The sequence below is a fragment of the Emys orbicularis genome, chromosome 13 (genome assembly GCF_028017835.1).
Source record: "Emys orbicularis isolate rEmyOrb1 chromosome 13, rEmyOrb1.hap1, whole genome shotgun sequence".
Classification (NCBI taxonomy): Eukaryota; Metazoa; Chordata; order Testudines; family Emydidae; genus Emys; species Emys orbicularis.
Window position 1 is genome coordinate 5,805,453 of NC_088695.1, and position 13,184 is coordinate 5,818,636.

At 56.9% G+C, this 13,184-nt stretch overlaps 2 protein-coding genes across 2 annotated transcripts in view; one reads left to right on the forward strand and one right to left on the reverse strand.

Moving 5' to 3' along the window:
• The window catches only part of LOC135888153 (zinc finger protein 721-like), a 202,873-nt gene that overhangs the window by 161,935 nt on the left and 27,754 nt on the right, over positions 1-13,184 (reverse strand). The gene's annotated exons all lie outside the window — the stretch shown is intronic.
• The window catches only part of LOC135888071 (zinc finger protein 850-like), a 29,397-nt gene that overhangs the window by 13,440 nt on the left and 2,773 nt on the right, over positions 1-13,184 (forward strand). Inside the window, exon 4 of the mRNA XM_065415885.1 lies at positions 4,411-5,498. Coding sequence (XP_065271957.1) covers positions 4,411-5,498 — 1,088 coding nt within the window. The remainder of the gene's footprint in view (positions 1-4,410; positions 5,499-13,184) is intronic.

Below are 13,184 nucleotides of genomic sequence, written 5' to 3' on the forward strand. Positions count from 1 at the left end.
TGCCTGGCAGTGCCTCTACCCTGACTCCTACCCCATGCCCCTGATTTTGCCCCCTCTCCTTCCCCTGCCTCCAGCTGTTCGCCCCACCTGTGCAGTCAGTTTGGGCCTGACACAGACTCTGCCCATCCCTCCCCCTCCGATCTGCCCTCTTTTAGCCCCTGAGACCAGCGGGAAGCTCATGGCCATCCCAAGGCAGGGCAGCGGCTTCCCCAGCTTCAGCAGGATTTACTGGGAATCCTCAGCCAAGGGGACCAGCCGTCCCGATCTTAGGGGCTTTAGGGCGACCAGACAGCAAGTGTGAAAAATTGGGACGGGGGTGCGGGGTGATAGGAGCCTATATAAGAAAAAGACCCCAAAATCGGGACTGTCCCTATAAAATCAGGACATCTGGTCACCCTAAGGGGCTTTGTCTTATATAGGCAACTATGCGCCCCCCCCCCCAAAAAAGGACAACAGCTGATGAACCCTCCCCATCCCAGACCCAGGAGGGACCCAGCCAGATTCCTTCTCTCTGCCCTTTAAGTACAAGGACCTGCCCAGGGAATCCCACCCCACAGCCCATGTCAAGAACCAGGTCCCCTGCACTGGCTACAGTAACGCTTGGTTGCTGGGTGAATTCCTGATTCCCTGCATTGGCCGTTTGCAAGAGCCCAGAGCCTCCCTGGCTGCTGCAGCTGTGAGAGGTGAATATGGAGGAGTAACATTCCTGCTACTCCCACCAGAGACTCTCCCAGTGCCCCAGGACATCCCATACTGGGAAGACAGAGGTTCCCTTCCACAAGAGCCGAGGACCCCAGGCCAGAGAGGGCACTGGTTGGAGTGAAGGTAAGAAACAACACCCCTGCCCTGCAACAGGGAACCATGTTTCTGGCTTACACCCTGTCTGCTGGGTTACCCCGACCCTGCTGGCTGAAGGTGCTGCAGAATCTAGCCACACCCTTAATCTGTGCAAAATGTGTGTGTTGCAACCCTCCACCCCTCCACAGGGCCTGATCTACACCAGCTGGGGAGAGCCATTATTTGCACTAACTGGCTTTGGGTTACTACAGGGTCAGCAAATGCCAGGCAAAACAGACCACAACCGACCCACAAGAGGTGCCGGGGCTCTGAACTGCCCAGCCCGGAGGTGCCGGGTCTCGGCCCCGGCAATCCCTGGCCCAAATGAAGCCCTGTTTAGGATTCACTAGCCGGAGTCACTGCAAGGCAAGGGCCGGTGGGGAGGGGCTCCAGGGGGTCTGCTCCCTCTTTCCTGGGGAGCCCAGGAAAGCTGGTTCTTTCGCTTTGCCACCAGAGGGCTCTGGGTCTGGCTCCGGGAGAGGAGGCCGGTGTCTGTCTCTCTCTGCTCAGGATATCAGCCACCTAGGATTGAATTTCCTGGGTCAGGTGCGGCTTCCATTGTGAGCCGGTGTGACGCAGACTTTGCACAAGCGGCCCCACCTGTGCTCCCCGCGTGTCTGCGAGTCCCGGAGCTCCCCCACCCCCAGGAGAGGCGCAGGCTCTGACTCCGGTTAGCGCTCACCGGAGTCGATCCGGATCCGATCCAGATCTCCCAGGCGGAGGAAGAGAGGGAAGGAGGCAGAAAAGAAGCAAGGGGGGTGGGGGCAAGTTGGAACCGGTTCAGAGTTCCCAGCCCCGCCCAGATCCATTCACTGCAGCACCCCAGGCAGAGCTGACTTTCCTGGGAACAAAGTGAGGAGCCGGGAGAGGAAAAGCCAGGTCCTGTCCCACCTGAGTCCCCGGGGACTGCCAGGGTGGGATCCCCCCAAAGCGGCCCCTTTGATTCTGCTCTTTGCGGTACAAAGCGACCCAGGGGTCGGGGTGTGACATGGACTCAGGCCCCTTTTGCACCTCCCCAGTCCCCCTGGCAGGCTGCAGAATAACATGAGAACGGCCACAGTGGGTCAGACCGAAGGTCCATCTAGCCCAGTGTCCTGTCTTCCGACAGTGGCCAAGGCCAGGTGCCCCAGAGGGAATGAACAGAACAGGTGATCATCAAGTGATCCATCCCCTGTCGCTCATTCCCAGCTTCTGGTGATCAGAGGCTAGGGACACCCAGGGTTCGCTCCGGATTGTACCCACTAGCCCTCCTGGGAGATGGGCCCTGATGGTGCAGCCTGCTCAGGTTGGGGATTTCCAGGGAGCTGCTGCTGGGTTTGTACTAGAAGGGGAAGAGCAGGAAATGCAGTGGGGGGAGGACAGGGTGTGATAAACCTGCTGGGACCCTGTTGTTCACTTCTGGGGGCCTGATTTTCAAAACAGGCCCATTGGGATGGGGGGGGTGGAAACTCCCCCATTTCTGGAAAAACAGCCCCCCACAGCCCCCATGGACAGGCTGGGAAAATTGACCAGATACCCAGCCTGAGCGAGCTAGCCAGAGGCTGCTCTGGAATATGAAGGGGACACCCAGCGGTGAGGCCCGGGGGACAGGCCCCGTTCCTTCCAACCAGCTGCTGGGAATAGGGAGGGTGTTGGGATTCCTGTCCCAGGACCCTGCTCTGGGGCTCTATCTCCCGTATTAGCCCCTGGTTAGTAGCTGTGTGATAAACGGGAAGGCCCCTGCCGTCCTCCAGGTGCTGAGTGGGACAAGGAGCTCTCTCTTTCTCCCCACTCACAGCAGCCTCCTGGCTGCTCTGAGCAGGGTGAGGGTGGGAGCCTGCTAGTCTGTCTTCCCAGAGCTCCGAGTTTTAGTTTTTTGCCCTCTCTCCCTGTGACTAGTGGGATTGTGGCTGAGGCAGCAGGTGGCAAAGCTGGGGATTTTTGTTGTTTCAGGGTTTGGTGGCCTTCGAGGAGGTGGCTGTGTATTTCGCCCAGGGGCAGGGGGCTCTGCTGGACCCCGCTCAGAGAGCCCTCTACAGGGACGTTATGCAGGAGAATTACGAGACGGTGACCTCGCTGGGTAAGAGATTCCCGTCCCCTTGGTTATTATTTCTGCTCAGGTTCTTCCCTAGTCTGTTAGATTTCAGGGGACTGGGTCCCAAGATCCCCAGATCCAGGGTGAGAGAGACTTTCATTTCCACACGTCCGTGTCTCCCTCCCCGCCCCCGCCCTCCCTGCGTAAGCTGGAAGATGTGTTGATTACTTATACTGTGTGTTTACACTCGAGGCTTCTGGGTGCTTACCAAGCCCTCATGAAGGACAGTCTCTGCTCCGAGCCGCTCACAACCTAAGGCAGGGGTGGGCAAACTTTTTGGCCCAAGGGCCACAGCTGGGTATGGAAATTGTATGGCGGGCTGGAATGCTGAGGAAATTGGGAGTTGGGGTGCAGGGGGGGTGAGGGCTCTGGCTGGGGGTGTGGGCTCTGGGGTGGGGCTTGGGATGAGGGGTTGGAAGTGCAGGAGGATGTTCCAGGCTGGAACCAAGGGGTTCGGAGGGTGGGAGGGGGATCAGGGCTGGGGGAGGGGGTTGGGGTGCGGGAGGGGGTCAGGGGTGCAGGCCCTGGGCGGCACTTACCTCAAGGAGCTCCCGGAAGCAGCGGCATGTCCCCTCTCCGGCTCCTACGCAGAGGCGCGGCCAGGCGGCTCTGCACGCTGCCCCGTCCACAGGCGCCGCCCCCGCAGCTCCCATTGGCCGTGGTTCCCAGCCGCTACGAGCTGCAAGGGTGGCGCTTAGGGCGGGGCAGCGTGCAGAGACCCTTGGCTGCCCCTGCTCATAGAAGCCAGAAGGGGGACATGCCGCTGCTTCTGGGAGCCACGCTGCTCCCCAGCTGGAGCGCTGAAGCAGTGCAAGACCCGGACCCCACTCCCCAGCAGGAGCTCAAGGGCCAGATTAAAACATATGAAGGGCCAGATGCAGCCCCTGGGCTGTAGTTTGCCCACCCCTGACCTAAGGCATCTAATAATGAAAACAACCTGCATTTGAGAAGAGACGCCTATGAGTCAACTGGCTAACCAGGTGCAGTTGGACCCATGAGAACACTGAGTGCTCAGGGAGTTTACAGACATTAATGGTCCAGAATCTCTCAAATCCCGGCCTGTGTCAGTTCAGCATCCTTGATCCTCCTGGGCTGGGGGAAATGTCTCTCCCAGGTTTCTCAATCTCCCCAAAAGTTATTGTGTTGGGTTTGCTCTCTTTGCTGTTCTCACTTTTCCCCAGCACGGGGAATAACTCACCTCCAGCTTCTCTCTGTCTCTCCGTCCTTGCAGGTGATGGGGTGGCGGGTGAGACCAAACCTCAGCAGGAAGGTCTTGAGCAAATGGAACGACAGGGGGCGTTATCGGAAAGATCTGAAGGGAACGTTTGCTGGAGCTCTGTGCAGGGGAAAACCTGGGAGAGTCAGTGCGGGTCAAAGAGACAGCAGGGAAATGAGCCTGGGAAAAAAGTGGGTGAACCAATTCATGGTGTGGGAGGAGGCCAGGAGCTCAAGGAACCCCCTGCCCAGCAGAGGGTCCCCATGAGAGAGAGAAAAAACACATGCGCCGAATGTGGGAAAAGCTTCCTTAAGAACGCACACCTTGTTGCGCACCGGAGGATCCACACGGGAGAAAAACCCTATCAGTGCCTTGAATGTGGGAAAAGCTTCAATCAGCGCTCCCACCTTGTGGCGCATCAGCGAATCCACACCAAAGAGAGACCCTATAAATGCGGCGAGTGTGGGACAAGCTTTGTTCACAGCTCCCACCTTATCGTGCATCAGAGGAACCACAAGGAAGAGAGACCCTATAAATGCCTCGAGTGCGGGAAAAGCTTCACTCAGAGCTCGAGCCTGAATGTGCATCAGAGAACCCACACGGGAGACGAACCCCATAAATGCCTCGACTGTGGGAAAAGCTTCGATTACCGATCGCACCTTATAGTGCATCAGAGGATCCACACGGGGGAGAAACCCCATAAATGCTTCGTCTGTGGCACAAGCTTCATTCACAAATCAAACCTGAACGCGCACCAGAGAATCCACAAGGGAGAGAGACCTTACGAATGCCTCAACTGTGGGAGAACGTTCAAATCCAGATCAAACCTTACCAGGCATCAGAAACAACACACAGGAGAGAAATCCTATACGTGCACTGAGTGTGGGGAGCGGTTTGTTGAGAACTACGGCCTTATTAAACATCAGAGAACCCACACGGGGGAAAAACCCTATAAATGCTTTGAATGTGGGAAAAGTTTCAACTGGAGCTCAAACCTGGTTGCACATCAGAGAACGCACACCGGCGAGAGACCGTATAAATGCTTGGACTGCGGGAAAAGCTTCAATCAGAACTCAAACCTCTTTCAACATCAGAGGATCCACAGGGGAGACAAACCCTATAAATGCTCCGACTGCGGGAAAAGTTTCATTCAGAGCTCCGTTCTTATTACGCACCGGCGAATCCACACGGGGGAGAGGCCGTATAGCTGCCTTGTCTGTGGGAAAAACTTCAACTGGAGCTCAGCGCTTACTGCGCATCAGAGGATTCACACCGGAGAAAAACCTTATGAATGCACTGGCTGTGGGAAAAGTTTCAGCCGGATCTCCACCCTTGCTAGACACCAGAGGCTGCACACTGGAGAGAATCCCTCGAATGTGGAAGAAGCATCAGCTGGGCTCTGATTGTCTCGTGCATCAGCAGCTCGACATAGGGAAGAGACCTCTTAAACACCCTTAGCAAGGAAAATCCTTCAGGTGGCGCGAATGCCATATTGGACATCAGAGACTCCTCCACACCGGAGGGAAAATTGTATCAGTGCCCAGGTTAGGGCTGGCTATCATTTAAAAAACCCAACATTTCCTCGTTCCCACACACATCAGGGGCATTTGTCTCCCAAGTGTCCAGCTGCCCATCGCTGGGGTGAGGATCCAGCAGCAGCTGGTCAGTGACCCTGTGGCTCTGCCTGGTCTAAGCAAACCCCAGGCAGAGGAGAAGCCCCAATCAGCCCCTCCCCCCTGCTGCAGCCCTGGCTGCTGAGCCACAGGTGGGGGAAGAGAGAGAGAGAAACTCCTCCAGCCGCTCCCTCTGCCTGGCTGAAGTTCTCCCTTCCCCTCTCAGCCGGGATCCCCCTGCCATGGAGATGAGGAGAAGGACACTTGGGCCAGGCCCCACCTTCACTCTAGACACCTGTCCCCAACCCCCATCTTCCTCCATCCCCTGGGCTGGGCTCCCCCACTTACCTGGAGCTGTTCCCTGCAGGGGAAGTGTTCCTGGGGGCTGGTAACGCCTCCCCTTCCCAAATCCCCCAGGGTTCTGGGGGATCAACCGTTAAGGGACTGGGAGGGACGGGTGTTGGGCAGGGAACGGGGGGATTGAACTGTTGAGGCTGGGGGAGATGGGAGTGAAAGGGGGCTGGGTGCTGGGGTCATGGGATAAGAGGGGAGGGGTGCGGTTAGGAAGGTCCTGTCTCCAGTCATTAACTCCTCTTCCCCTTTTCCCTGCCCACATTCACAAATTCAGAGGGACTGATTTTCACTGGGCCTCTGGTGGGGGACTTTAAAAAGCCTAGAGTCTAGGAATCCCACCTCAGTCCTAGAAGCATCGAGCTCTGAGGGTCTGTCTGGACTAGGAAATGCGGCCCGGGTTAGCTAGCTTCTTTCCTGGTGACCTGGACCAAGCCTCTGCTTCTTTGCCTAGTCCTGACTCATTCGGAGCCACTCATGTTCCTGGTTTCAGTTTCCAAGTTTCCCCTCCAGGGAGAGATTGGCTCCGTCTCAGCTCTCTCCCACTTCTCCTGAAGAGCAGTGGGGTGTTTTTTTTCCTTTGTGGGTTTTGTTTGTAAATATAGTTATAACACCGAATGACACAGATTATAAAAGAGTTGGAGCGGGGATGGAAGGTAGGTTGTTTCAGCCTCTGTGTTAGGAGAGGGAGAGGAGATGAACTGAAAGGATTCCTGTCCCGTTCCTCAAAGGTGTTACGGCTCCTAATTGAACTCAACCTGCCCCCATCAGCATCAGGATTCTGCTCGCCACAGAAGGGTCTGGTCCAAACCCTGGAGAGTTTATCCTCCTCTTTAAGGCTGTGTCTACACTACAAAGATAAGTCGACCTCCGTTAGGTCGACTTACAGCCACTGCGTGAATTACTGCCGTGGTGCACATCCACACTACCCTCCTTGGATCGGTGGTGCGCTTCCCCCGACTGAAGAGGGGCAGTGTGGGGGACTGACAACCAGGGCTCTCCGTCCCGTGCAGCTCCCCGCTGGGAGCCCAGCTGCCCCCCAGGGCTTCTTGCCTCCATGCTCCCAGCTGGGAGTAGGAGGGAAGCTGCCCGGGGCTTCTTGCCTCCGGCGGGGAGCTCTACGTCCAGAGTCTGAGTGGCCTCTTGGGCCCAGAGCAGCTCTTTAACCCTCGCCTCACCAGTGCGGGGTTCATACTCCTTGTCACAGGCGGTAGGGTGACCAGATAGCAAGGGTGAAAAATCGGGACGGGGTGGGGGGTAATTGGCACCTATATGAGACAAAGCCCCAAATATCGGGACTGTCCCTATAAAATCGGGACATCTGGTCACCTTAACAGGCGGGCTGGTGTCTGGAGGAAGTGGGAGCAGCAATGTACCGGGCTGGGGCTGAAAGGCACTATGCTGAGGTGAGCTCTGTGGGGTGGGGGGGATTTGGTTTTTTATTTCTTGCTTGTAGAAGTTAATTTCTCAAACTCCTGGATTCCTTTGCCTTGACTAATGAATAAAAATGGCCCTTTAATGCAGAGGTTTTCAAATTGGGGGGGTATACCATCCTGAGGAAGCAGAATGTATTCTGGAGGGGGGTGCGAGAAGCATTAGGGGGAAAAAAACCTTGCTGCGTACATTTTACCCACAGCCATGAATAACTAGCAACGCTCATTCCTCCAGACCTATCAGGTCCTCGGGTGGCGCTGTGCGTTTTGACTCTAGATCTCGCTTGTGCATTCTGACCGATTTCGGTTAAGCTTGCAGAGCATTATACAAAGTCGTTACCGTAGGTACGGTGCTGTGACACGGCCTGCACATTTCATTGTAAGCGTGGACCAAAATCCCAGTTTTGCGTTTGCTCTTATTACAAGAGACCGTTGGCTTGTTTGTGCAACAGGAAAAAAATAACAACTCAAGTGAAAAACAAAGAAGCCAAAACGGATTCAAGTGAAACACCGCTGCCACGTATGTAGGCGCCGACCCGGAAAAAAATAAGCGGGTGCTTAGCTCCCACCAACAGCCTGCTCCCCTCCCCCTCCCCCAGCACCTCCCACCCACCGTCGATCAGCTGTTCCAGGAGGTGCAGGAGGCACCGGGGAGGAGCAGGGACGGGATGTGCTCAGGGGAGGGTGGGGAAGAAGCGGGGTGGGGGATTGGGGGAAGGGGTGGCATGGGGGTGGGAAGAGGCGGGGCAGGGGTGTGGGCTTGGGGGAAGGGTGGAGTGGGGACGGGGTTGAGCACCCCCCGGGGAAAATTGGAAGCCGGCGCCTGTGGCCACATATCAGTATATAGTAGAATCTCAGAGCTATGAACCCCCTGGGAACAGAGGTTGTTCGTAACTCTGAAAGGTTCGTAACTCTGAACAAAACGTGGTTCTTTCAAAAGTTTACAGCTGAACAGTGACTTAATACACCTTTGAAACTTTACTCTGCCGAAGAAAAATGCTGCTTTTAACCATCTTAATTTAAATGAAACAAGCACAGAAGCAGTTTCCTTACCTTGTCAGATCTTTTTTTTTTTTAAACTTTCCCTTTATTTTTTTAGTAGTTTACATTGAGCCCAGCGCTGTCCTGTATTTGCTTTTTTTGGTCTCTGCTGCTGCTTGGTTGGGTACTTCCGGTTCCAAATGAGGCGTGTGGTGGACCGGTCCGTTTGTAACTGGGGTTCGTAACTCTAAGGTTCTACTGTATGTACCTGTGTGGCGGGCGGAGGGTAGGGGATGGCGTAAACCAGGGCCTCAAATTCCACAGTCCTCCACTGCCACAAAACTGTTTTTCTGCATATCCAGTAGATTAAAAGCCAGGGCCCACGTTAGAGGGGAGCAAGCAGAGCAATTGTCCAGGGCCCAACACCACAGGGGGCTGACGAAGCGAAGCTGCTCGGACTTCGGCTTTCAGTCCTGGGGGGCGGGGCTCAGGCTTCAGCTTTCTGCCATGGGCCCATTAGTCTAACCCCGACCCTGCTCTCCGGTTTATTTTGGCAGACCCCCCGAAACCTGTTTACGCCCCCCCCCCCCCCCCGCCGGGGTCCCGGACCCCTGGTTGAGAACCGCTGGTATGAACTACAGACACACAGAACGGGGGTTCTGGAGCTGCCAATTTCACAAGCCCAACCAGGTCCCTGGGTGTGTGCTTAAGAGGCTAGACAGTGCTGCTTTCCCGACTGCCACGTCTCCACCACTACTGGTAGTGGAGCAAGCTACATAGGTGCTGGAAGTAGGGGGGCAGCCGCACCCCCTGGCTTGAAGTGGTTTCCATCATATCCAGGGTTTGCAGTTTGGTTCAATGGCTCTCAGCCCCCCCCCCCCCCTACTGTACAGATTGTTCCAGCCCCCCTGGCTAGTTGGATCAAACCTAGAGTGCGTCTACACCTGCTGCCTTCCCAGTGTGGTGTAGACCAGTGGTTCTCAACCAGGGGTCTGTGTACCCATGGGCGGCAGGTGTCACAGGCTGGGGGAGGCTGAGCCTCTCCAAACAGCCACCCCCAGACTCCCGCTTCCTGCTCTGGCTCCCAGTTTACCTGTGCCGAGGGGCTGATGCTGGGCTGCGCCACCCGGCACTCCGGAGCTGGGGCCGCGCTGCCTGCCTGCCTTCCCAGTGCCCCGGGGCTGGGGTCATGCCCAACACTCCAGTGCTGGGGCCACACCACCCACTAGGGTGACCAGATGTCCCAATTTTATAGGGACAGTCCCGATTTTGGGGTCTTTTTCTTATATAGGATCCTATTATCCCCCACTCCCGTCCCGATTTTTCACGCTTGCTGTCTGGTCACCCTGCTGCCTGCCTGCCTGGTACTCTGGGCCTGGGGCTACGCTGCTCGGTGGTCCGTGCTGCCTGCCCTCCCGGAGCTCTGGGGCTGGGGGCGCTAGCCTGGGGTGGGGGCTGGCAGCTGCGGTGAGGGCTCCAGCAGGGGGGCAAGAATGGGCGGGGCCTCAGGTGGAAGGGGTGGGGCTGGGAGCTAGTCTCACCGAGCTGGCAGTTCGCACGCTGCCCATGTACCTCTAGGGGTACACAGAGGTCTTCTGGGGGGGGACGAGGGACGTCAACTCATCTAGATATTTGCCTAGTATTACAACAGGCTCCATAAAAAGTCACCAATTGGTCAGTACTCGTGGCCGTGACACTTCTGTTTTTTCCTGTCGGATTGTGTAAGCAAGTGGTTCTGAAGTGAGGTGAAACTTGGGGGCTCGCGAGGCAAAGCAGCCTCCTGGAAGGGGTGCGGTAGTCTGGAAAGGTCGAGAACCACTGGTGTAGACAGGCTGATGCACCCCCCGCCAGAGGGCTCTGGTGATTGCAATGGGAGGGGAGCGCTAGTCCCTCTCTCCCGCCTCAGCATGTCAGGGCCTGAGCTTCCTGGGTCACATGCTGCAGCGTGAGCCTTGAGCTGAGAGGCAGAGACGCTGCTGCTCCCCAGCGGGGTCTGTGCGGGGAGAGACGGGCACTAACCCCCCTCTGTGCCTAGCCCGGGTGGGGATTTTCTTCGGTGGCTGGAACCAGCCCTGGGCTCTGCCGACACCAGCTCCCGAGCCGGAGCCTGCAGGTGATGGGGAGAGACCTGGGGGAAAGGCCAAACTGGGGGGATCAGGCTGGGAAAACAGCATGGAGGGACCATAAGGGGATGGGGGTTGTCCTTTGTCTCTCGGGTTTGCTTGTCAGGAAGGGAAAGGGTCAGAAAGAAGACAGTGATGGTGGGGAAAGGAGAGAGGGGAGGGCAGAGAGAGTGACCCAAAGGAGAAGGGAGAGTGTGTGATGTTACACAGACAAGGTGGGGGAGGTGATCTCTTTTGTTGGACTGACTTCAGCTGGCGAAAGAGACACGCTTCCGAGCTTACACAGAGCTTCCGTATGAGGAGGGGTGAAAAAGACTGAGACTGTTCCGCTTAGGAAAAAGCTGACTGTAGAGGTCTATAAAATCGTGACTGGTCTGGAGACAGTGAATAGAGAAACGTTATTCACCTCTTCACGTCACACAAGAACCGGGGAAGAAGGGGTCACCCGATGAACTGAATAGGCAGCAGGTTTAAAACAAACAAAAGGAAGTATTTTGCGCAGTCAATCTGTGGAACTCCTTGCCAGAGGATGTTGTGAAGGCCAAAACTATAACAGGGTTCAAAACAGAACAAGATAATTTCAGGGAGGATAGGTCCATCAATGGCTATTAGCCAGGATGGGCAGGGATGCAACTCCATGCTCTGGGTGTCCCTAATCTCTGCTTGCCAGAAGCTGGGAATGGGTGACGGGATGGATCACTTGATGATCACCTCTTCTGTTCATTCCCTCTGGGGCACCTGGCATTGGCCACTGTTGGAAGACAGGACACTGGGCTGGATGGACCATTGATCTGATCCAATATGGCCAGTCTTATGTTCTTTGTGGTTAAAGGTGATCTGTGTGCTAACCAGATTGGGGCTCAGTGAGACCCACGTTTCCCCTGAATACTGGCATTGCTCAGATGTGGTGCTGGAAAGAGATCACAGAACATCCAGACTAAGGGAGATGGGGCTTCACATTGAATGTAGGACAGAGCTGGTGGGAGGAGTGAAAGGGCCACAAAGACCGCCTGGCATGGGGTGTAAAGCAGAATTGGGGACACACAGCGTATGTCTACACTGCATTGCAACCCCAGGTCTTGGGCATCCACACTGCATTGTCAACCTGGGTTGACAATGGCCGGCCCAGGTGCACCTCTGAGCTTCCCACGTCAGTTATGAAAGTAAAAAAATGGCTCGAGCCCCGGTCCCTCTTTCATTACAAATTAAGCCCTGCCTGCAGCGTCCCTGGGTAGACTGACTTTCCTGGGAATGTGAGGAGCAGAGAGAGGAGAAGCCACTTCTTCCTTCCACCAAAACCCCTCGCTGCTGGGGGGACACACTGCCCTTGGGGACTGTCCCAGCGGGCACAGGCGCCAACTTTTTTCTGCGCCAATGGGTGCTCGCACCCCCGGCCCCGCCCCCACCCCGACTCCACCTCTGCCCCAAAGTCCCCGCCCTAACTCCGCCCCTCCCTGTCCCTATTGGACCCCTCCCCAAATCCCCGCCCCGGCCCCGCCTCCTCCCCCAAGCTGCTTTGCGGCGCAAGCGCTGGGAGGGAGGGGGGAGAAGCGGGACGCGGCAGCGCGCTCAGGGGAGGAGGTGGAGTGGAGGCCGGGGGGCCGGGCGGGGAGCTGCCGGTGGGTGCAGAGCACCCACCAATTTTTCCCCTGTGGGTGCCATGGAGTCGGCGCCTATGCCAGGGGGAATCCCCCAAAGTGGCTCCTTTGATGCTGCTCTTTTCTAGCATCTGGCTCCGAGACGCTGTTCCTGGAAGGGTTTTCAAGTGTCTCGGTGGGGTTAGTCCTGCTGGGAGGGGCCGGGGCGACGCTGTCATAAAATGACTGAGGGTCTTCCCAGCCTGCCAGAGTCTGAATATGGGTCTGCAGGGAAAGAGCCGGGGGGGGGGGGGGGGGCCTTCCGGTCGGTCACCCTTCTCGCTCCGCCAGGCTGCAGAATTACAGCCCTGGTTCTCCCCCGGGAAACGGCTGCAGCAGAGCTCATGCAGGTAGGGGAATTTGAGGGAGCTGCAGGATGGGTTTCTACTAGAGGGGGAGGGGCAGGAATTACGCAGCGCGAGGAAGGGGGAGGACAGGCTGGGCCTACCCTGCTGGGCCCTGGTTAATCTGGGGCTTGTTTTTTTTTCAGAGGAGGCCCATGGGGCGGGAGGAGTTCGCCCATTTCTGGAACAGGGAACAACCCCCCTGGGAAGGAAAACTTAACAGATCCCTGGTGCTGCAGCCTGAACCTACCAGCCAGAGGCTGCTCTGGAATATGAAGTGGGCACCCAGCATTGAGGCCCAGGGGAGAGCCCCCATCCCCTCACTCCCAGCTGCTGGGAACGGGGAGGGGGTTGGGATTCCTGCCCCTGGACCCTGCTCCGGGTCTCCATCTCCTGTGCCAACCTCTGGCTAGTGGGTGTGTGATAAACAGGAAGGCTCCTGCTCTCCTCCCGTGGGAATGTGGCTGAGGCAGCAGGTGCTGAGTGGGGGACTCCCGTGTCAGATGCCGGTGACCTTCGAGGAGGTGGCTGTGTATTTCACCCAGGGGCAGGGGGCTCTGCTGGACTCCGCTAGG